The sequence below is a fragment of the Cnephaeus nilssonii genome (genome assembly GCF_951640355.1).
Source record: "Cnephaeus nilssonii genome assembly, chromosome: 4".
Taxonomy (NCBI): Eukaryota; Metazoa; Chordata; class Mammalia; order Chiroptera; family Vespertilionidae; genus Cnephaeus; species Cnephaeus nilssonii.
The window spans coordinates 74,928,495-74,952,681 of NC_137075.1; the positions used below are offsets into that span (position 1 = coordinate 74,928,495).

General features: G+C 37.7%; 1 protein-coding gene across 2 annotated transcripts; it reads left to right on the forward strand.

The window, feature by feature from the left end:
* The first annotated feature begins 1,505 nt into the window (after positions 1-1,505).
* On the forward strand, positions 1,506-23,967 carry ACTR10 (actin related protein 10). Of its 2 annotated transcripts, XM_079767959.1 has the most exons (14): positions 1,527-1,654; positions 1,946-2,081; positions 3,807-3,879; positions 6,392-6,474; positions 7,329-7,437; positions 9,759-9,866; positions 11,719-11,786; positions 12,442-12,521; positions 15,765-15,800; positions 17,323-17,402; positions 17,482-17,555; positions 18,942-19,023; positions 20,224-20,425; positions 23,093-23,967. In XM_079767959.1, exons 3-14 carry the CDS (start codon positions 3,871-3,873, stop codon positions 23,272-23,274), a joined length of 1,113 nt encoding a protein of 370 aa, XP_079624085.1. In that variant the 5' UTR covers positions 1,527-1,654; positions 1,946-2,081; positions 3,807-3,870; the 3' UTR covers positions 23,275-23,967. The 2 variants fall into 2 exon arrangements, with proteins under 2 accessions (XP_079624084.1, XP_079624085.1); XM_079767958.1 differs by lacking the exon at positions 1,946-2,081 and having other exon boundaries at positions 1,506-1,654.
* The last annotated feature ends 220 nt before the right edge of the window (positions 23,968-24,187 follow it).

A 24,187-nucleotide genomic window follows, 5' to 3' on the forward strand; every position in this document is an offset into this window, starting at 1 on the left:
ACCACCAGAAGCTAGAAAGAGGCATGGAAGGATCCTCCCCTAGAGCCTCCAGAGAGAGCATGACCTTGCCGACAACTTAATCTAGGACTTCGGGCCTCCAGAACTGTACAAAAATAACTTTGTTTTAATCCACCCAGTTTTGGGTATTTTGTGGTGGCATCCCTAGAAATCAAATACAGATGGTGAGCAGATAGAATGGGTAATAACAACACCTTGTAGTTTCAAAATCGTTTCACAAATATAATGTCAATTGATCCTCACAGAGACCTGAAGTAACAGGACGGTTTACAGATATGAAAATGGATGATCGTAAATATTAGAGACTTGATAGGTGGCAGAAACAGAATTTGAACCTGAGTGAAGGGTCCTGTTCAAACACTCTGACTCTACTAAGCGAACTACTGCATCCTTTCTCACTCTTTTTGAAGTTTCCTTTCCCATCACAATTCCATTTTCATCCTCTTTCCTCAGGCAACTTGCTTCAGTTAAGGTCACTGATCAGTGAATTCTACTAACATTATATTGTCCACATCTATGCACTGAATTTAACTCTTACTATGTTAAGACCTTGTCCTTGTAGGGAGGTGCAAGCATCCACAGCACATAAGACATACTTGGTGAAAACATGTCATTCCTCTTCCCGATAACTTAAAGACAAGGCAGCAACCCATCCCAATAACTCGTTTCCCTAGCAATTTCAGCAGGAAACAAATAAAGCTGTCAAACGATCAAGTTGTAAACAACCCACGGTGTGCGCAGAGTGACCTACATAGAAGAGTTAACTTTTCTCGGGTTACACAGCTCCTCAGGAACGCTTGCTTCTCCAACAGCTTCAAATGGTTTATGCTCTTTTAAACTGATTTCTTTTGTAGTATCATGAAAACCTTCAGCGGAATGACTATCAATTAAAAAGTTGTCTATACGTATTATTCTCTAAAGTATCAGTAGTACAGGCTTTGAACTCATATAGTTTTAGGGTCCAATTCTGGCTTTGCTGTTGGGACACCGGGGATGTAACGGAATCTCTGGGTTTCGGTTTGCACAGGTAAGAAAACATCTATTCTCCGTATTTCTTGAGAAGCATACGTTATAGGCAAACCACCGGACACAGCAAAATTTGCTCATGACAGCCCGCATCAGTTTTAGAGCTTTTGTCTTCTTCTCTTTCCGCTTTTTTCAGCTTCTAAGCCACCCCTCCATAGACTTGCAAAGGAAGCCTCCAGCCCCAGCGCCCCTGGAGGGCGTGTCCGGCGGGAAGGACCCGCGGTGGCCCCGCCCCTCTCGGGGCGGCCGGCGCGCCTGATCGCCTCGGCTCACCTCGTCCCCGTGCCCCCCGTGCCACCCGCGCCCAGACCAGCGGCGGAAGGCGCATTTCTTCCTCCTCAGTCCCACGGACCGGGCCGCCTGCGAGGTGTGGGTCCGACGCGGACGAGGCACGGCCTGGGACAGCCCGGGCCCGGCGCGCCGCGGCCACGCGAGGCCCCCGCCGTCGCCGCCGCCCCGGCCCCGCCCCCTCAGAGCTGAGGAGCCTGGGCCCGCGGGTCCGCGTCTGCCTGCCCGCCGTCCTTTCTGCAGCCATGCCGCTGTACGAGGGCCTGGGGAGCGGCGGGGAGAAGACGGCGGTCGTGATAGACCTGGGAGAAGCCTTTACCAAGTGAGTGGCCGCGGCGCCGGCTGCGGTCGTCTGGGGAGAAGGGCGGGGGGCCGACGCCCAGGCCCGGCCCGGGTCCGGGTCCTCATTGCGGGCTCACGGCCCCACTCCCCCTGCAAATGATGGCCACTATTATTCCACCGTGGGCGATGCGAATACCGAGGATCCGGTGGGCGGCCGGGTTCGGAGGCCCAGGGAGGCCCAGGAGGCTTCGGGAGAACTGCCTTCGCCGCTGCGCCGGGGAGTCGGGTGGTGACCCCAAACCGAGCAGACCCTTTGGGATTGCCCCTGCAGGGGATGACAGCGGTGAGCTAGACCCCGCTTCCCCCGGACTTCCCAGCTCAGGAAGCTAGCCACCGAATCGTCACGCCTGATGACCATCTCCGTCCTTAAACACTGAGTGGAGCGTCTGTGGGTGCCTGAGATCCAAGTATGTCCACGACGGGGCCATTGCTCCCCAAGAGTAGGAAGTCAAATCAGGGAGACTGAACACATCAAAGAGGTGAAACCCTATAGATGAGACTCTCGAGATTGCAAACCCGCCCCCCCCCCAAAAAAAAAAAAAAAAAAACACCTCTTAGATTAGCAAAATTAACAGGTTTTAAAAGGCAACTTGTAAACACTAGAGTAATGTTTCTCAACCTTTTGGATGGCATAGATCCCTTTGACAGCCCAGTGAAAGCTACATATACACAAACCTTAATGTACTTGCACATAGTTTTAGGGATTGATGGATATCACAGTGGTCCTTGGACTCCAGGTTGAGAGTGCTTGTACTGGGCTCAAGACCGAGGAGAGTGACAGCCAGAATTGCATCTTGTATATATTTTAAATGGGAACATTTGGAAATCTTCATGTACATAAAATCTTAATGCCTAACATGTAGTAGGTACTTAATAACTTTATGGAATAAATGGTCAAAAGAGCCTATGTAAGAACTGAACCTCAGGTGCACCAGAATTGAATTAAACAGTACTTGGATTAAACAGTCCATTCTCTTACTATTTGATGCAATATCTTTCCTAGTTTACATTTTCAAATTTACTTTTAACGGTTTATTTCTAGCATAATAAATATCTTGAGGCTGACACCCAGATATAAATATGTTAAGGAAATGAGAAGCAGAAAGCTGCAATACAGGAAGATGACTGTTGACAAAGACACAGTGATAAGATGAATCTATAAAGTAAAAGAAAAATTGAAGCTGGTTGATGAGTTGCATCCTGGGAAATCTGAGGAGCACTGGTGCAAGTAAACATGGAGGTGTGATTAGTAGAAGATGGAAAGAGCTATTTGGAGATAAATAGGAGGAGAGCAGTACTGCAAACTAGACAGGACAAGAAGAGATAATCCTTAGACTAAACTTAAATGGTGATCATTTTTTAACAACAGTTTAAGCAAAGATGTGTTTCACTAACATGAAACAAATGGAAATACCTAAATACTCAAGAAAGGAGAATTGTTTTTTAAAAGGATGAAGTACTATCCACTATTTAAAATGATAGCAATTAAGACTAAATATAGGAAGAAGCTTATTATAAGAGTTTATGATGTATGAATAGTGTGATTCTAACTATGTAAAATATTCATAGTTTTAAAATAGACCAAAAGAGGCCACATGGCTCAGAGGTTGAATGTTGACCTATGAACCAGGAGGTCACGGTTCCATTCCTGGTCAGGGCACATGCCTGGGTTGGTGGCTCCATCTCCAGTGTGGGGAGTGCAGGAGGCACCCGATCAATGATTCTCTCTCATCATTGGTGCTTCTTTCTCTCTCTCTCTCTCTCTCTCTCTCTCTCCCTTCTTCTCTGAAATCAATAAAAATATATGTTTTTTAAAAATAGACCAAAAGAAAACATGTCAGTATAGAATCTAGTAATATTAGAATGATGCAGTAATAAGTAACTCATATGAATGAAATCACATAATACAGTACAGATCCAGGGTTGCTAATTTGAAACAATTTTTCACTTTTAATGTGCAATTATAAATAGATGGGATTAACTTTTTCTTGGGTTTTTTTGTCCCTTTGAATGTATCAGTGATGTTTCCAGATGTGTTTATGTTTTTTAAATAAATACAGAAAAACTTGTTTCTGTGATAAATTATAGAAAGACTTATAAGTTGAGTGTTTCAACATTCTGTTTATTTTCAGATGTGGATTTGCTGGAGAAACCAGTCCAAGATGCATAATTCCTAGTGTGATAAAAAAAGCTGGCATGCCTAAGGTATTTTCTTAAACAAATTAGAAATAAACACTGTAATGTAAAATGTTTTTAAATGTGACTTCAAATAAGATTGAGTAGAACAGTGCTAACTACACACCTTATTACTGTATTCCAAGAAAAAATTTTAAAATCTTTATTTAGTTTATGCATTCCGTAACAGTTCACCTGTTTAAGTGTACAATTCAGTGATTTTTTTATTAAGTTCTATAATCATCACCACAGTCCAGTTTTAAAACTTCTTTGTCATCCCAATAAGATTTCTAATGCCTATTTAGAATTTATTCCCATTCACACCGACAGCCAACCACTCAGTCTTTTTGTCTCTAAAGATTTGCCTTTTCTGTACATTTTATATAGATGGAATTATATAATATCAAGAGAAAGTTTTTAACCTTAGTAAAATAATTTTCTGCGCTTTATAATGAACCTTTATTCTTACTCTGTTCAAAATATAAGATGGGTCTTCAGTTCTGTATTTGTAATACCAAGATCCAAAGAACTGTGAAAAACATTTTTTAAAAGACAGTTGTTGTTTTTTGCCAAAGCTAATTTAGCAAATTAGGAATTGTAGAACAGTAGAAAGAATAATTTTCCTTGCCATAAATTCACCTTTTAAAATCCAATATAGATATTTCTGCTATAACTTAATATTTATGTTCCTGAAAAACCTCACTTTGATCACAAACAAAAACAGGCTTATGGAAAAAACTGTTGGGGTAGACCATATAAAACTCATGTAACTGTAATCAGAACACTAGCAAAAACCAGTAATTGATCCCTCAGTTGGGCTTGCAACTGAATGTGGCTAGAGGCTGTCTTGGGGATATTAAAAATAAAAAGAAATGATGGATTGAAAATGTTGGTCAGCCCTGACCAGTTTGGCTCAGTGGATAGAGCGTCGGCCTACGGACTCAAGGGTCCCAAGTTCAATTCCGGTCAAGGGCATGTACCATGGTTGCGGGCACATACCAAGTGGGGAGTGTGCAGGAGGCAGCTGATCGATGTTTATCTTTCATCCATGTTTCTAACTCTCTATCCCTCTCCCTTCCTCTCTGTAAAAAATCAATAAAATATATTTTAAAAAAAAATGTTGGTCAGTGAATACTGAGACAATGCAGATGAAACTGAGCCAGCCAGTGGGGCTGTTGTTAAGGTGGGACCAAGAATAAAGGCAGCCCAAGAAAGAGTAATGAAAGGGCCTTAGCCGGTTTGGCTCAATGGATAGAGCATCAGCCTGCGGACTGAAGGGTCCTGGGTTCTATTCTGCTCAAGGGCACATGCCCGACTTGCAGCTCAATCCCCAGTAGGGGGCGTGCAGGAAGCAGCCAGTCAATGATTCTCATCGATGTTTCTATCTCCTCTCCCTTCCTCTCTGAAATCAATAAAAATAAAAAATAAAAAAGGTAATGAAAGGGTCCACTCAGAAGAGGTCCCCTAATACATAGACTCATATAAACTTAAAACGTAGATCTGAAAGGGTACCTACCTGTGTGGCCACCGAGTTAATGACTTGCTTTTTCTTTCTTTTCTTTTTTTCTTTTCTTTATTGACTAAGGTATTACATATGTGTTCTTATCCCCTCATTACCTCCCCACCCCCACCCCCGCTCATGCCCTCACCCCCCTGGTGTCTGTGTCCATTGATTTTGCTTATATGCATGCATACAAGTCCTTTGGTTGATTTCTCCCCTTTATCCCCACCCTCCCCTACCTACCCTCTCAGGTTTGATGGTCTGATCGATGCTTCTATGTCTCTTGATTTGTTTTTGTTCATCAGTTTATGTTGTTCATTATATTCCACAAATGAGTGAGATCATGTTATATTTATCTTTCTCTGACTAACTTATTTTGCTTAGCATAATGCTCTCCAGGTCCATCCATGCTGTTGCAAATGGTAGGAGTTCCTTCCTTGTTATAGCAGCATAGTATTCCATTGTGTAGATGTACCACAGTTTTGTTTTGTTTTTTTTTTTATTGTTTAAAGTATTACATATTGTAGTACATATATCTCCTTTTTTTTCTTCCCCATTGACCTTCTCCCAGCCTCCCCTACCCCCTTTCGCATGCCCTCATCCCACCTCCCCCAGTGTCTTGTGTCCATTGGTATAGATGTACCACAGTTTTTTAATCCACTCGTCTGCTGATGGGCACTTAGGCTGTTTCCAAATCTTAGCTATTGTAAATTGTACTATGACTTGCTTTTTCTTGATGAAGGTAATAACTCTGTTATCATATATTCAGTTCCTCTTGCCTAATATGAACTCATACAAATTTCACATTAATACTGACAGTATTCCCTTATTTAACAATTAACTATGAGCATGTTTGCTTTTATAAAAGCACATGTAGCAGAAAAGACTAGCACATCAGTTTGTATTTGGTATTGGGATGCATCATTAAGATTAACAACATATGAAATGTATGGATTCAGAAAATACATTGGTAAGATAATAAGCATGTTTTAATTTGAAATTATTTATTATAAATTAACAAGTTATTTTAATTTTTTATAGCCTATCAAAGTTGTTCAATATAATATCAATACAGAAGAATTATATTCCTACCTAAAGGAATTTATCCACATACTGTATTTCAGGTAGGATACAATGCTATTTGTTTTTCCCCCCAGCTTTTGTTATTAGATTTTCCTAATGCCAGTCATAGTGATATTTAGTTGTATTATATCTGAAGGGGAAAAAAATTGACTCCATTGCCATTTTTGCTTGCTTATTTTCAACCTTTTTCCAAATACATTTGAAACTAGAAAACAGTTAAGCATAAGGAAATGTTGAAAACAAATAAAATGTCCATTAATAAAAGGGGTTGGGAAATTAAATTATTGTATGTCCTTATGATGAAACAGACTTCAGAAAAGAGTTCTGTGCCTATATGTACTGATACAAAAAGGTATCTTAGATATATTGGTAATTGAAAACAGCACGTTACAGAACAACAACTATGGAATGAATATTTCTGTTAAAATATATATGTACACTACATTATATTACATATTAATGAAAATATACAAAATGGTAAAAAATTTATACAAAATGGGTAATAGAAGTGTTAGGGTATTTATATTTTCCAGTTATAAACTTACATCCTATTTGGAGTTTGTGAGCATGTATTTTTTTCTTACTTTTGTAATCTAAAGAAAGAAAATGTCTTTTTAATGGCCCAAGTTATTCAAAGTAGGCTGTTATTTTTGTCTTCTGAGATAAGTTAATAGATGTGAAGTTTCTGACACAGTGCATGAAATGTAGCAAGAGGTCAGGAAAGTTATCTTTCCTGGGTAATAAAACGAAGATGTCTTTTTGTCATAAAGCATTTTGAACTAATGTAGTATAGTTTCTCTATTCTTAACAAATTGCATTATGTACCAAAATTATTACAACCTTATTTATTTAAAAAAATTTTTTTAATTAAAAAACCAAAACTCTTACTTTTTAGGCATCTGTTGGTGAATCCCAGAGATCGCCGAGTCGTGGTTATTGAATCAGTACTATGTCCTTCCCACTTCAGAGAGACACTCACTCGCGTTCTCTTCAAGTATTTTGAGGTACCTGTTTTATATGTTGTTTTTGGTAGGTACTTAAAGCTTAAACTAAAGGTCCTCATTTATTTCCTTCATTCTCTGTACTACACAGTGCATTTGAGGAACCAGATGACAGAGTATAAAGCAAAGGTTCCTGAAACTTACTTTCTTTGTATAGTTATTTCATGCATAATTAGCATTTCATCCACTAATTAGATAAATGAAGATTTCTTATTGATTTATTGATGTTTCTGTTATTTATTTATTTATTTATTTATTTATTTATTTATTTATTTATTTTGTTGTTAATCTTCATCTGATATTTTTTCCATTGGTTTTTAGAGAGATTGGGGCTGGGGGGAGGGCTCGAGAGAAACATCTGTGTGAGAGACACACATCAATTGGTTGCCTATGCACTCACCCTGCCTGAGCTGAGATCGAACCTGCAACCCAGGTATGTACCCTTGACAGGAATCAAACCCAAGACCCTTGGGTGCACGGGCTAAAGCTCTAACCATTGAACCATTTTGGCCAGGGCTATTTATTTATTTTAATATAGCTTTTTCTGTTCGGGGACTTTTTACTTTTTTTCCAAAATTTAAAGGTAAATTGTATACTGTGGAGTTTATGATGTGTTTCTTCCAGGTCTTTCTCCTTTCTATTGTTCAGTTATGCTGAGTACTCTAAAGTCTTCAATTCTTCTATTTTAGGCTTTCAATTCCTATTAAATGGAATACTCAAGTAATGTTTCCCTTAAACTGCGTAGGCAGTGCCAGGAATGTCTCTTACGTGTTGATATTAGTGATATTTCTTACAACTTTCATTTCATAGGAGTTAAGATAATTTTAAAGACCAAATTATGATTTCACATTATTAAGTTTCACATTCTAAGAAAAGATCATACAGATAATCTTTATTAATAAAATTTTTCAAAATTTCTACCTTAGGAATTTAGGGTTTTTCAGCAAGGGAAACTAGAAGATTGTATAAAATGTGTTCAACATAGAAATTCTATGCATAGTCCTGTGCACTGAAAGGTCACTGGTTCAATTGCTGGTCAGGGCACATACCCAGGATGCAGGTTCGAGTCTCACTCGGGCCTCATGTGGGAGGCAACCAACCGATGTTTTTCTCTCTCTCCCCCTCTCCCTTCTGTCCTCTCTCTCAAAAATCAATAAAATAAAGAAAGAAAGAAAGCCCGGTGTGTGTGGCTCAGTTGGTTGGGTGCATCCCAGGCACTGAGAGGTCACTGGTTTGAATCCCCATCAGGGCACATGACTGGGTTTCAGGCTCCATCCTCAGTGGGAGGTGTGCAGGAGTCAGCTGATTGATGTTTCTCTCTCATCAATATTTCTATATCTCCATTCCTTTCTCTGAAATCAGTAAAAACATTTTTTTAAAAGAAATTAATCATGTGTATTTTTTTCATACATTCTACTGAGCTCAAAATATATAAAAGATAATGTCTTTATGAGATAGGGCAATTAATATTTCTAAGTTATTATGTATTAAGACAGAAACAGGTTACATTCCTCTTATCCTTAGATTTAGGAGTTTGGTTTTCAGTAGGGAGAACACAGACAAAACAAGAAATCATGTCAGCTCTTATCTGAATAAAATAGATGATTCTCTGTGTTTATACTTAGAGTTTTAGTTGTGTTTGTGTATTCTTATATCATATATACTGGTAACTAGAATACCTGCTATCTCAATTTAAGTAAGGGGAATATAGCCATTATTTTATTTGTCATTTGGTTATGAGGGACTTTCATGTTTTGATTGAATATTTATGTAATATTTAGAGTGCCACCAGATCTGGCAAATTTTCACTGAAAAATGTTACCCAGAACTAAGGATTTTTGTAGTTCTTCCATTTAATTTTAACTGCTATGTTATAATGGTTTTAAAATATAGTTCATATTACAAACTTTGTGGATAAAGACAATCAAGAATTCTTTTTCTGTGTTTTCGTTTTGATGGTAAAAACATCTTTTTATTTTTTAAATTTAGCATTTTCCTCCAAATTTATGTTTCTAGACCTCTTCTTTTATCTCTCTCAGTTTTCCCTCTAAGAGAGAGAACAAGAATTTTTTTGTTAATGCTTTTTTTGGAATGAAACATCTTAGAGAATTTAAAGAATGTTTTTATTTATTACACTGTATTTTGATTTTGTGTAAATTCAAATAAATCATCAAAGCAGTTCTTAATTTAGTGCCACAAAATTGTTGACTAGATATCATAATATAAATAAACATAACGTTCCCTTGAGTTTTTTTTAATATATTTGAAATGTAAAGCAAACACTTTCAACTACTGACATTCATTCTGCTTTTGTTGTTTTCTAGGTTCCGTCTGTCTTGCTTGCTCCAAGCCATCTAATGGCTCTTCTGACGCTCGGGATAAACTCTGCTATGGTCCTGGATTGTGGATATAGGGAAAGCCTGGTGTTACCTGTATCTTTTTTTGTCAACAAGCTAATTTTGCAAATTTTTACTCTACTTTAAAATAATTGGGCTATTTAAAAATGGTTTTTATTACATCAAACTTTTTTGGGTTACCATGTATAGATATAAATTATCACATGGAAAAAATTCACAAGATTGTGAGAATTAAATTTACTTTTTGTAGAAATTATTATTATGATTTGGTCCCAGTATATACTCCAGGGATTAGACCTCATAAATATTATGTTCAGTTCTTAGGAGGAACATCAGCTAGTTGGACATATTAGAGAAGTTAACTAGGATAGTCAAGTTTTAAGAAAAGATCATACAGATAGTAATTGGAGAAACTTGAAATGTGAAAGTTAAATCAAGAAAAATGACAACTTAATGGTGACATGAAATCTACCCGCAAATAGCTGTAGGGCTCACTGTGGAATATTGAATACCTTTTTCTCTCTTATCTCCAGAGACTGTCATGGCAGCAGTGTGGCATAGGGTTTATGGGTTTGGGTTTTGGAATAAAATATGTGTAAATCTCAGCTATGCTTCTTACTAGTTGTATGATACTGCTCAAGTAGCTTAATCTCTTTGGGCCTCAGTTTCCTTTTCCATAAAATGGGTATTAATAATTCCAGCTGATAGGGGCATTGTGTGACTTGACGAAGGTAATGTATGTAAAGTATTTAGCAGAGGACCTGGCACATAGTAACTTGCTCAGTAAGTGCCATAGTTTTACGTCATTCACAATGTCAGGAAACACTCTCTAGTAATTCAAGCTGTCCCAGAATGGAACTCCTGACTATAAATTGGTAAATTCCTTTTCATTAGAAGCATTTAAGCAGAGTATATGTATCTCAGAAATATTACAGTGGATATTGTTATATTGAAAAGGAGGTTGAAATACATTTATTTATTAGGAGAAATACTTAGGGAAAGGGAATCAAGAATCATTGACTTTATGTGTTAAGTCTCATAACAGCCCTGTAACTTAAATATTATTCTCATTATGTAAATGAGAAGATTAGAAGTTTGGATACGTTGTTAACTCGGGATCATACAAACATAGCCAAGATGTATACCCATGTTTGTCGCCAAAGCCAATGCTTTTACCAATATACTTTTTTCCTTTTTATAAATATTATACTGACAGAACATCAGCAAAAACAGTATATAAAATAAGGTAGCAAACCCACAGTACAATATTGTGCACTATTCTCTCAGCACTGTTTAATAGAAATACAATGTAAGACATAATTTAAAATTTTTCTAAGCTGCATTTATAAAGTACAAATGAAAGAGACTAATCAATATAAAAATAATGAGATATTTTACTAGGGGCTTTTTTTGTATTAAATCTAAATTTGGTAATTTGGTGTGTAGTTTATTCTTACTTTACATCTGAATTTAGACTAGACACATTTCAAGTGCTGAATTAGCCATATGTGACACCCCAGCATTAATTAATGAATTCTGTGTGTGTGTGTGTGTGTGTTTAACCTTTGTCTTTGGAGAAGAATATGAAAAAAGACTATGATTTCTCTGTAACTTTAAAAAATAAGAAATAAGCCTGCCTGCGTGGCTCAGTGGTTGAGCGTCGATTCCTGGTCAGGGCACATGCCCAGGTTATAGGCTCGATCCCCAGTGTGGGGCGTGCAGGAGGAAGTCTGTCAATGATTCTCTCTCATCATTGATGTTTCTATCTATCCCTCTCCCTTCCTCTCTGAAATCAATAAAAATAAAAAGCAATTAAAAATTAAAATAAAAATTTGCTGATTTAAAACAATACTGCAGAAGGTGAAGAAAATATCAAGAAAACCACATTTTATCTCCTAAAATAGTAATATCCTTAACTACCCTATAGATATATGAAGGAATCCCAGTACTAAATTGCTGGGGAGCACTCCCCCTAGGAGGAAAAGCTCTGCACAGGTAAGTTTCTTGGAATATAGCACATTTTCTTTACCTGAGTCACAAAAACAGATGCTAATTTTTTTACAGTGTTCAATAGAGGACTTATAACATGGACATTTAATGTTATTTCATTCTCTGTTAGTCTTTAGTATATTTATCTTTTAAAAATAAAACCACTTTACTTAAAGCATCATAATACATTATATAGTAAACATCCTATATAATAAAAGCCTAATATGCTAAGTGTCCGGTCATCCAGTTGGCCGTTCAACTTATCAAAGCGTAATATGCTAATGATACGCTAAGGCCGCTCAACCGCTCACTGTACGTGCACTGACCAACAGGGGGCAGATACTCCGACCGGTAGGTTAGCTTGCTGCTGGGGTCCGGTAGATCAGGACTGAGCTAGACAGGCCAGACATGCCCTGGAGCCCTCCCACAGTCCCTCCCCAGCTGGCCAACCTCCCGTGTCCCTCCCCGTCCCGATTGTGCACCGGTGGGGTCCCTCGGCCTGGCCTGCGCCCTCTCACAATCCGGGACCCCTCAGGATGTTGGAGAGCCAGTTTCGATCTGATCCCACAGGCCAGGCCGTGGGGCCCCACTGGTGCAGTATTAAATAAGAAAAGGATATCAGTTGCAGTATTTTAATTCCAGTAATTTTTTTTACCTTCAGGGAGTTGGAAACTCAACTATTGGAGCAATGTACTGTTGACACAAGTGCTGCTAAAGAACAGAGCCTTCCCTCTGTGATGGGTAAAGTCATTTTAAACTATTTAAGAGTAGTTTACATTATTTGCTTTTCATTTTTCAACTTTTTTTTTTTAAATTTTATTGATTTCAGAGAGGAAAGAAGAGAGAGAGAGACATCAATGATGAGAGAGAATCTTCCTGCATGCCCCCCACTGGGGACCGAGCCCACAACCCGGGCATGTGCCCCAACCAGGAATCGAACCGTGACCTCCTGGTTCATAGGTCAACGCTCAACCACTGAGCCACGCTGGCTGGGCACAACTCAGGTTTTTTAACTTCATCGCATATTCTCTTTTTCCCTACATCACTAACGACATGGCTCTAATGATAAGGTTATTATTGAGCTTTTCATCACCAAACCCAGTAGTTTAGTTTTAGTCATCTTTTCTAGAACTTTTGACATTGTTTATTATCATGTACTCTTGATGTTACCTCTTCCTTTGACTTTCAGGAATGCTGTTGATTCTCAAACATATTCCTGGGCCTGACCCTTCTAAACTTCATTTTGTATTTCCAACTGGTCATTAGATGTAAACTAGGCATGTCTCTAGGCACCTCAAACTTAAGACTTAAGTGAACATGTTATCTCCTTCTCTAAATTCATTTCAGTGAATCATTCTTAGATAAGGATAACATATTTATATCTTTCTTTTTAGAAAACTGGGAGTTATCAGGTCCTTTTGTTCTCCTTTAGAAATCTCTTAAAATCATCCACACCACTGAACATCTGAAAACAAGGACATTGTAAACTAGGTCCTCATTATTGCTTGCTCGGATTATTACAGGAGCCTGTTCTCTGGACTGATTCAGTCTAATTTTCACTGTTGCTAGCAGTAACTTCCACAAAACAACTGTGATTGCATTGCTCTTTTGCTTGAGAACTTTTGTTGGTTCCCTCTGGCTAAAATCCAAATGATCCATTTGATATACATGTTTCTTCACAATCTGACTTTATTCTGTCTCTTAGCCTTAACTGCTAACTTCAGCCCTTTGCATCTTATTTCAGCTACAGTAAATTTCATATGGTCTTCTAGGGATCATAGCCCTATAACCCTGTGCCTTCCTTTATTCTATTGCTTTACCTGGAATGCTTTTCTTTGCTTATTTGGGGTTTTGATTCCTCTGCATGACTCAGTTGGAATGTCATCTTAATTTTGAAGCCTTCCTTGTTTTCCCTAAGCATAATAAATTGCTCCCCTATCTGTTAAGCCTTCAGCAGTATTGACTATAGCACATGTAACATGTTTTCCTGTTAGCTTACCAGTTTCCCACAGTAGACTTTGAGGATCCCTGTCTTACTTATTTTTCAATCTGTAGGATCTAATATAGTGCCTGGGCACTGAGTAAATGTTGGAAAACCCTGGCCAGGTGGCTCATCTGGTTGGAGTGTCGTCTCATACACCAAAAGGTTGCAGGTTCGATTCCTGATCAGGACCCATACCTATGGTGCAGTTTGATCCCTGGTTGGGGCACATATGGGAGGCAAAAAAAGTTATATACAAAATAATTATGCTTTTTTATTCTCCGAAATATAAGTTAAAAATTCTGAGTTCACATCCTGGCCAGTGTGGCAAATTTGGTTGGAGTTCACCCTATACACTGAAAGGTCGAGGGTTCGATTCCGGTCAGGTGATTGCCCAATCCTGTGCAGGAGGCAGGCAAACTGAGCAACCGAGGTTTGAGGTTTCTCTCTCTCTTTCTCTCCCTCTCTATCCCTCAGGTGATTTAAAAAAAAAAAAAAAGAAATTCTGAGTTTAGAAGATTTTGTATTTTGGTTAGAAAATTTTGTTTCTGAGTCTGATTTGGAAAACAAGATTTTTAGCAACAAAATCACATATCCAAACATCCATCTTCCAAGGCTTTCTATATTGTATAGATTTCTTTGACTAGGTACTTTCTCACTCATTTTTTAAAATGTTGCCTTTACCTTGAAGAAAAAAAGTAGCAGTCTGCATGTGATCCTTTTCTAAAATATATATTAGGTTAGCATGTTATTGACAATCATGTATTATAGGAGAGATAAGCAAACTTGAAACTTCACTTTTTGTAAAATAAAAATAACTCATATTTAAGCCCTGTATTTCTTCTAAGTACCACAAGATAGCCAACAAATCTCCTATGGTAGAAAAGATTTTCTTTTCTTTTTATGGTAGAAAGGTAATTTCTGTCTAATGTCATTTATTTTAGTACTAGAGGCCCGGTGCATGAAATTCGTGCATGGATGTGTGTGTGTGTGTGTGTGTGTGTGTGTGTGTGTGTGTGTGTCCCTCAGCTCAGCCTGCACCCTCTCCAATCTGGGACCCCTCAGGGATGTCCAACTGCCCGTTTAGGCCGGGCAGTCGGATATCCTTCTCACAATTCAGGACTGCTGGCTCCCAACCGCTTGCCTGCCTGCCTGCCTGATTGCCTCTAACCGCTTCTGCCTGCCAGCCTGATCACCCCCTAACCACTCCCCTGCCAGCCTGATCGACACCTAACTGCTCCCCTGCCGGCCTGATTGCCCCTAACTGCCCTCCCCTGCTGGCCCGGTCACCCCTAACTGTCCTCCCTTGCCAGCCTGGTCCCCCCAACTGCCCTCCCCTGCTGGCCTGGTAACCCGTAACTGCCCTCCCCTGCGGGCCTAGTCACCCCTAACTGCCCTCCCTTGCAGGCCTGATCCCTCCCAACTGCCCTCCCCTGCTGGCCATCTTGTGGCAGCCATCTTGTGTGCTGGAGTGATGGTCAGTTTGCATATTATCTTTATTATATAGGATATTTTTAAGGTATCTTGTTTTTGTCAAATTTATGAGTAGTGACATTCAGTAGTTCTTTGTGCACACCTGGCTTTAACTTCTGTGCTTTTGCTTGGCTTTGAATGATGAAATTTCTTCCCTAAAAGCAAATTTAATTATTCTATTTGTTTGTTTTTGTTGTTGTTTTTTTAATTATAGTACTGCCTGGCTGGCATGGCTTAATGGTTGGGCGTTGACCTAAGAACCAGGAGGTCAGGGTTCAATTCCTGGTCAGAGCACATGCTGAGTTGCAGGCTCAATCCCCATTAGGGGGCATGCAGGAGGCAGCCGATAAATGATTCTCTCTCATCATTGATGTTTCTATCTCTCCTCCCTTCCTCTCTGAAACCAACAAAAAAATATATTTTTTTTAATTATAGGACTTAAAATTTTGCTAAATGGAAATGTGAATGCAATATATGAGACTGTTTTTGCTTATAAGATTGTATAGTTTTAAATAAAATTTCTGTTTTAGGTTCAATTCCAGAAGGTGTCTTAGAGGACATTAAAGGTAAACTAAGTTCCCATTTTTGTCCCTTTGATTCTTAAGTATTGGTTTGGGTAGCATGTGTTTTAAAATATTTACACAGCCCTAACTGGTTTGGCTCAGTGGATAGAGAGTCGGACTGTGGACTGAAGGGTCCCAGATTTGATTCCAGTCAAGGGCATGTACCTTGGTTGTGGGCACATCCCCAGTAAGGGGGTGTGCAGGAGGCAGCTGATCGATGTTTCTAACTCTCTATCCCTCTCCTTTCCCCTCTGTAAAAAATTAATAAAATATGTTTTTTAAAAATAAGTAAATAAAATAAAATATTTATACAGATACAAAATGTACTAAATTCATTATGTAATACCCAAAAATATTTCATACTTTTCTTCAGATTTATATAAGCTTTTGGCATTATTTATGATGTGTTATTGAAGAAACTTCTCAATTATAGATATAATATAAAGGGTTACTAGGAAATTAGTACTTTCCAAAGTATGAACTTACAGTTAAATTGCTTAAGAAAGCCACTGGTTTTATGTCATGTAGGTTTTTTTCTTAAAAAAAGAGAAATCATTAAAAATATTTTTTAAAATAAATAAATAAAAATAAAGAAGGGCACCTTTCCCTGACAACTATATGTGATCTTGCAGGCTGGCATTTGCCTTACTTAGATAGTTCATAGGACTTGAATAAAATATAACATATATAAGTAACTTGAGCACCTAGCTTATTGTCTAACATATTAACATATTGTAGATTCTTAAATATATTTTGAATTAGTGAACGAAAATGATTTTGTATATGTAAATATATATTTAACTATGTTTTGTAAATAATTAACCAAATCATTAGATTTCTTGTACTCAACATCAGTTTTGTTTCTACTAAAAAATGTTTTATTCCTTACCTGTTTCTGAGAATAACTTAATCAGCTTATTATAAACGGTACTTTGCAGTAGAAATAATCTTTAAAAGAAGAAATTTTAAAGTATAAAAACAAAAATGGTGCTATAGTAGAAGGAAAGTGATAGTATTGGGTTGTGGCAAGAGGCAGAAAATAATCATGCCAAAAAACTGAAAACTAAGGAGTGTTACTATAACTAGGAGCAAAATTTGGCTTTGTGTTCTAACCAACCAAGATTTGAAAAAAAGAATCAGCTAGATAATTACATAAGATTAGATATAGAGATATGGATCAATCTTGTTCAAAGAAACATTCTATTCAGTTACACATTTTCATGATGCTAAAATTTATTTTTATTATGGTAATCTTTATATAAGGAATAGTTTCCTCAAAGGTGTTGGGTTTTTTTTTAATGTGGTTTTATGTTAGATGAACACAACATGTCTTATGACTCCTCGATGAACAGCAAGGTTTTTTATTTGTGAATAAATTGTTATAAGCTAACAATATAAGACAGGTATAGTTTATAAAAGTCGAATGAGTGGATAATTAGTATGTCTATTTGAAGAGGATTTTTTTTTAACAGAGACATAGATTGACTCAATGACAAACCATAACTAAATCTCCTTTTCTTTCCAGTGCGCACTTGCTTTGTCAGTGATCTGAATCGTGGACTAAAAATCCAAGCAGCAAAATTTAATATCGATGGGAATACTGAGGTAAGTTCATAATAAATGTATATATTTTTTCAGAAGCTTATTTGTATTTATTTATATATTTATATTACTTATATTTCAGCGTCCCTCACCACCCCCAAATGTTGACTACCCATTAGATGGAGAGAAGATTTTACATGTCCTTGGATCAATCAGGTTAGACCTTAATTTTTATGAGCAAAATAATGAACTGAAATAAATTGTTGGCCTTTCAAAGTATTTGCTTCAACAACATAGAAGCTTGTCTCTCATTTAAGAGAAGTTCAGATGTAGATAGTCCAGGGATAGTATGACGGACCCAAACATTTTTTCTCTATTATCTTTGGGGTGTAGCCTTTTTCCTTGGGGTCTAGTATGGTTGCTGGAGTTATAGCTAATACATCAAGCAAGCAGTTCTAGGAAGGGAAAGAAAAAGGCACCTTCCTCTTTTTTTATGGAGACTTTCTAGAAGTTCCATATACCCCTTCTGCCTCCATTTTATTGTCTGGTACTTAGGTACATCTAGCAGCAAGGAGGGCTGATAGAGTGTGTCTACTTGAGGCATTATATCCACTATAAAATGGAGTCCTATCTTTTTTAAATTTTCAAATAATTATAGATTCACAGGAAGTTGCTAAGGTAATATAGAGAAGTCCCACATGCTCTTCACCCAATTTCTCTCAATACTTACATCTTACATAACTATAATACAGTATCAAAACCAGTAAATTGGCATTGGTGTAATGTATATGAATAGTTCTGTGTAATTCTTAACACAGGTAGATTTAATCACCACCACCACAGTCAAGATATAGAACTATTCTGTTGCCACAAAGATCTTCCTTGTTCTGCTCAAAATAGGGTTCTTTTAATTTGGTGAGGGTCAGGGGGCAGAAAAAAATGAAAAGTGTGTATTTTATTAGGCAACTAGCAATGTTGGCTATGTATTATTTTTAAAAACAAAGAAATGTTTTGGAGGAGGAGGATTTTGTTTGTTTTTATTTTTTATTTTGCTTATTTATTTATTTTTGTAATCCTCACCTGAGGATATTTTTCCATTGATTTTTATAGAGAGTGGGAGAGAGAAACCTCCCTTGGCTGGAATCAAACCCTGGACCCTTTAGTCCACGGGCTGCCGCTCTGTACACTGAGCCAAACCAGCTAGGGCAGATTTTGTTGTTTTTAGACCTTTTGTATCACTACTGATCTGCTTGTTGAGTCTTACTTTTATAGAATGCTGTTCCTTTTCTGTTATTAAGTTTAAGGAGGTATAGCTGGACAAAATATATGTAAATCTATACATAATAATAATTGTAGACAATACTTAAGGAGTGTCTTCTATGTGCCAGGCACTGTTCTATTAACTCATTGAATCATCACCTCAACACCTGTGAGGCAGGTACTATTATTCTCATTTATAAATGCAAACACTTTGGTTGTATTTTAATAATTATCCTATATTAACAAGATATTGGTACTTTAAAATGTGTCAATAAAACTAATGGTATATTCTGTATCATATTATGAGATGCCAACAAAGCACTCTGTTTTTAATCTCATTAGAGATTCGGTTGTGGAAATTCTTTTTGAACAAGATAATGAAGAGAAATCTGTTGCCACTTTAATATTGGATTCCCTAATGCAGGTATTTTTATTTAATAAAATGTTTAAATTTATGACTATAGCCCTTTAGAGAAAAACTTTAAATTTATATTCTTTATTTTAATTTTAGCCATCAGTTACATTATTTTATTTTGTTGTTTGTTTGTTTTTTTTGTTAATCCTCACCCGAGGACATTTTTTCCACTGATTTTTAGGGAGAGTGCAAGAGAGTGGGAAAGACAGTGAGAAACATTGATGTGAGAGAAACACATCGATTGGTTGCCTCCTGCATGAGCCCTGACCAGGGCCTGGGCCAGGAAGGAGCCTGCAACCTAGGTGCGTGCCCTTGACTGGAATCGAACCCGGGACCCTTTGGTCCATAGGCTGACGCTCTATCCACTGAGCCAAACTGGCTAGGGCTGGTTACGTATTTTAGCTCTTATGTTAAATGTAATAATTATTTAGTTTTACTTTGGCACTATGATATAGTACCTACAATATTTCAACCTAGGGATAGTAAGTATTATGGACATATCATTCATTTTTCCATAGCAGTAATACCAGATTTTTATTTTGTAGCTAGTATGGTTTATAGTTTCTTCAAATGCAGATTTGGGTAATGTTGAATTTTAAATTCCGGGGTGTATATGATAATATTTCTTTTTTGTTTAATGATTGTGGAATCACAGAATTTTATGTGAAATACATCACATTGGAAGATATTGTCTACCTCTAGAGCTCCACTCAAGGACTTTTATGAAAAATATAACATCAGTGAAGGATTTTAACATTTCTAATTCTTAGACAGCGCTGATATGGAAACAATTTTTTCAAGAATGTTATCTTCCCACTCGACAATTGGCTCTGGATATAATATTGTGAAGATAATACCTTTAGAAAATTTAAGTTTCCACACTTCCTTTACTAAAAAAGAAATGAAAAGTTACTTTTCATGTTCTTTGCTCAACTCAGTCACTCTATCCTGAAAATGAGAAAACTCACATAATTACCACCATACGCCCCATAGAATTTACAATTCTATACTATAAGATTTTAAAATCTTTAAAGATCTCTATGAGTAACTCCCTTGTGAAAGAAACCTTTCTGTGGCCCTTCTGTAATACAGATAATTACCTATTTCATGTGTAATACTTAAGCTGTATATTTTCTTAAATCTAGTTAAACATTATTTATACAGTTAATGATAAATCCTTTTTTTTTCTTTCTTTCTCTTTAATAACAGTGCCCAATAGACACCAGGAAGCAATTAGCAGAGAACTTGGTAATCATAGGTGGCACATCTATGTTGCCAGGATTTCTCCATAGATTGCTTGCAGAAATAAGGTATTTGGTAGAAAAACCAAAGTATAAGAAAACACTTGGCACCAAGACATTCCGTATTCATACTCCACCTGCAAAAGCTAATTGTGTGGCCTGGTTGGGAGGTAAGCATTTAGTTTTTAAAATATAATGATTATATACTAATTGATTCCTGAGTATTATAACTAATGGAGATATAGAATAGATGGTTCAATGTCCAAAATTGCCCACTTAATAAACTAATAAAACTATTAAAGAATTTTCTATGAACATTCATTTTTCCTTAAATTGTTAATTTTCGGAATTATACACCTATTTCTCTTGGCATTTGCATTTTGTTTTTTTAATATATTTTTAAATATTTTTAAACATTTTAATTATTTCAGAGAGGAAGGGAGAAGGAGAGAGAGATAGAAACACCAATGATAAGAGAAAATCATTGATCGGCTACCTCCTGCATGCCCCACACTGGGGACTGAGCCCGCAACCTGGGCATGTGCCCTGACTGAGAATCTTAACTGTGACCTCCTGGTTGATAGATCAGCTGATGCTCAGCCACTGAGCCACACCGACCAGGCTGCACTTTGATTTTTTTTAAATAAACTTCTTTGTCCAATTAGAGTCATTCCTCATAATAGTGGGGGCTGTGCGTTTATTCCAGTGATGCTACTACCATTTCTTTTTTTTCTTTTTTTGTAAATCCTCACCTGAGGATATTTTTCCATAGGTTTTTAGGGAGAATGGAAGAGAGAGGGAAAGACAGAAACATCGATGTGAGAGAAACACATCAATTGGTTGCCTCCTGCACGAGCCCTCACCAGGGCCTGGGCAGGAGAGGAGCCTGCAACCAAGGTACATGCCCTTGATCAGAATGGAACACAGGACCCTTTGATCCACAGTCCGACACTCTATCCACTGAGTCAAACTGGCTAGGGGGCTACTGCCATTTCTTAAAACATGTTTTAATTCCTTAGAGCCGTGGTCGGCAGACTGCGGCTCGCGAGACACATGCGGCCTTTTGGCCCCTTGAGTGTGGCTCTTCCACAAAATACCACGGCCTGAGCGAGTCTATTTTGAAGAAGTGGCGTTAGAAGAAGTTTTAAGTTTAAAAAATTTGGCTCTCAAAAGAAATTTCAATCGTTGTACTGTTGATATTTGGCTCTGTTGACTAATGAGTTTGCTGACCACTGCCTTAGAGAAAGCTAATCTGTGAGCCATATGAAAATTGATTCTTTAGGCATAACACAATGGACACAGACAATAGTGTGGTGAAGGCTGAGAGGTAGTTGTGGACTGAGGGAGTCAATGGGGGTAGGAAAGGGGACATCTATAATACTTTCAACAATAAGGATGGATTAAAAAATCGATTATTTTATAATTATACTTTCTTTTGTGACTGAGTTCGGTGAATGTTTTAGAAAAAGATAGTTTCGTTGAAATAAATAGCCTGAGAAAGAGACTACTTTAAAGAGAAAAATAATCATGAATGTGGATTTTTGTATACATTCTGATTTGTGTTTAATGATGCAGTTTCAGCTAATAGGTATCAGGATCTTTCTGAGAGAAAAACAAAATATTGACATTTTAAATGTATCTCTAGTAAAGTTTCATCAAAATGTAATTTTGATCTAGGACAAATGGAATTATATTTTAAAGACTGCTTGGGGTGTATTTATAAGGTCTTCAGCATAGATTCTTAGGGTATGACGATGCTTTTTTTTTTTTTTTAATATATTTTATTGATTTTTTACAGAGAGAAAGGGAGAGGGATAGAGAGCTAGAAACATCGATGAGAGAGAAACATCGACAAGCTGCCTCCTGCACACACCCTACCGGGGATGTGCCCGCAACCAATGTACATGCCCTTGACCAGAATCAAACCTGGAACCTTTCAGTCCGCAGGCCAACGCTCTATCCACTGAGCCAAACCGGTTTTGGCATATGACGATGCTTTTTGGGTTTTGCAGTACCGTTTTATTTATTAACATATAGAGTTGTCACAAAGAAAAACTAAGGGTATTTATTGTATTTATGGAGTTGAAAATACTTTCCACCCCTCTCTGCCTCACTTGCTTTTAAACACAATAATACTTATTACAATTTTCACTATAATCTGTTATCTATATATATGAAAGCCTAAGCAACCGTTACAACCGAACGACCCAAAGGACTGGAACACCGGTCGCTATGACACGCACTGACCACCAGGGGGCAGATGCTCAACTCCTGGTGGTCAGTGTGCTTCCACAGCCAACCTCCTGTGGCCCCTTCCCTCCCAGCCGGCCAACCTCCCGCAGCCCCTCCCCCTAGCCTGCTGGCCCCTGGATAGGCCTCCATCACTGGCCAGGCCAAGGGACCCCACCCGTGCACGAATTCGTGCACCGGGCTTCTAGTAGGCCATAGCACAGTAGTTATGGCTTAACCCAGTGGTCGGCAAACTGCGGCTCGCGAGCCACATGCGTCTCGTCCACAAAATACCACATGCGGGCGTGCACGTACAGTGCGATTGAAACTTCATGGCCCATGCACGGAAGTCGGTTTTCGGCTCTCAAAAGAAATTTCAATCGTTGTACTGTTGATATTTGGCTCTGTTGACTAATGAGTTTGCCGACCACTGGCTTAACCTATTATTTGAAATATAGGATATAGAACAACTTAACTGGAATTAATTTGAATTGCATTGTTGAATTTTACCTTTTCTGTCTTGTGATATAATGAAGTGGGTGTATGTGTACATAAAATTTTCTGGTAAAAGTTTTCATCTTAGTTATAAAAATATTTTTATCACCCAGGAGCTATTTTTGGAGCACTGCAAGACATACTGGGTAGCCGTTCTGTCTCAAAGGAATATTACAATCAGACAGGCCGTATTCCTGATTGGTGTTCTCTTAATAACCCACCTTTGGAAATGATGTTTGATGTCGGGAAAACTCAACCACCTCTGATGAAAAGAGCATTTTCCACTGAGAAATAAAAGTTTGAATAAATTCAACTTTGTTTCATTTCATCTATCAGACCAATTACAAGCAAATTGTACAAAGTATGCAAGACGCTGTTAGAGATGACTTTTGTGGAAGTGAAAGCATTTCTGTAATTTTCTCATTATTAATACTTTTGACTTGTTTTTCTTGTGTAGTGGTAAAATGGTAGCTGATGCTTATGAAATACGTTGTATTTATATCAATAAAATATAGCAAAGCAGTCTTGTTTTGGAAGTTTGTTACATAGTACATTTTTTGTTTGTTCGTTTTTTGTGGGTATACATATATATTTTATTGATTTCAGAGAGGAAGGGAGAGGGAGAGAGAGATAGAAACATCAATGATGACAGAGAGAATCATTGATCCCCTATTGGGGATTGAGCCCCCAACCCTGGGCATGTGCCATGACTGGGAGTCGAACCAGGATCTCCTGGTTCGTAGCTGGATGCTCAACCACTGAGCAACACCAGCTAGGCACATAGTACATTTTAAAAAAAAAGGAATAATAACAGCCCTAGCTGGTTTGACTCAGTGGATAGAGCATCGGCCTGTGGACTAAAGGGTCCCAGGTTCGATTCCATGGGCTCAATCCCCCAGAGGGGGCATGCAGGAGGCAGGTGGATCAATGATTCTCATCGATGTTTCTATCTCTTTCCCTCTCTGAAATCAATAAAGAAATATATTTTTTTAAAAAAAGAAAGGAACTAGCTGTATTAAAGGTTATAAAAATTTTAAAAATAACATATTTCCTCCACGATTCACATAATCTGTCCTAGGCATTGGAGATTCCAATAATTTCATTATTTTTGGCAATTATTTCATTTAAAGAACAAATAATATTACCATAACCAATTATTTCAGATATTAACATCAGTCTGTTTATTAAAATCCTTGTTTTGGTATTTA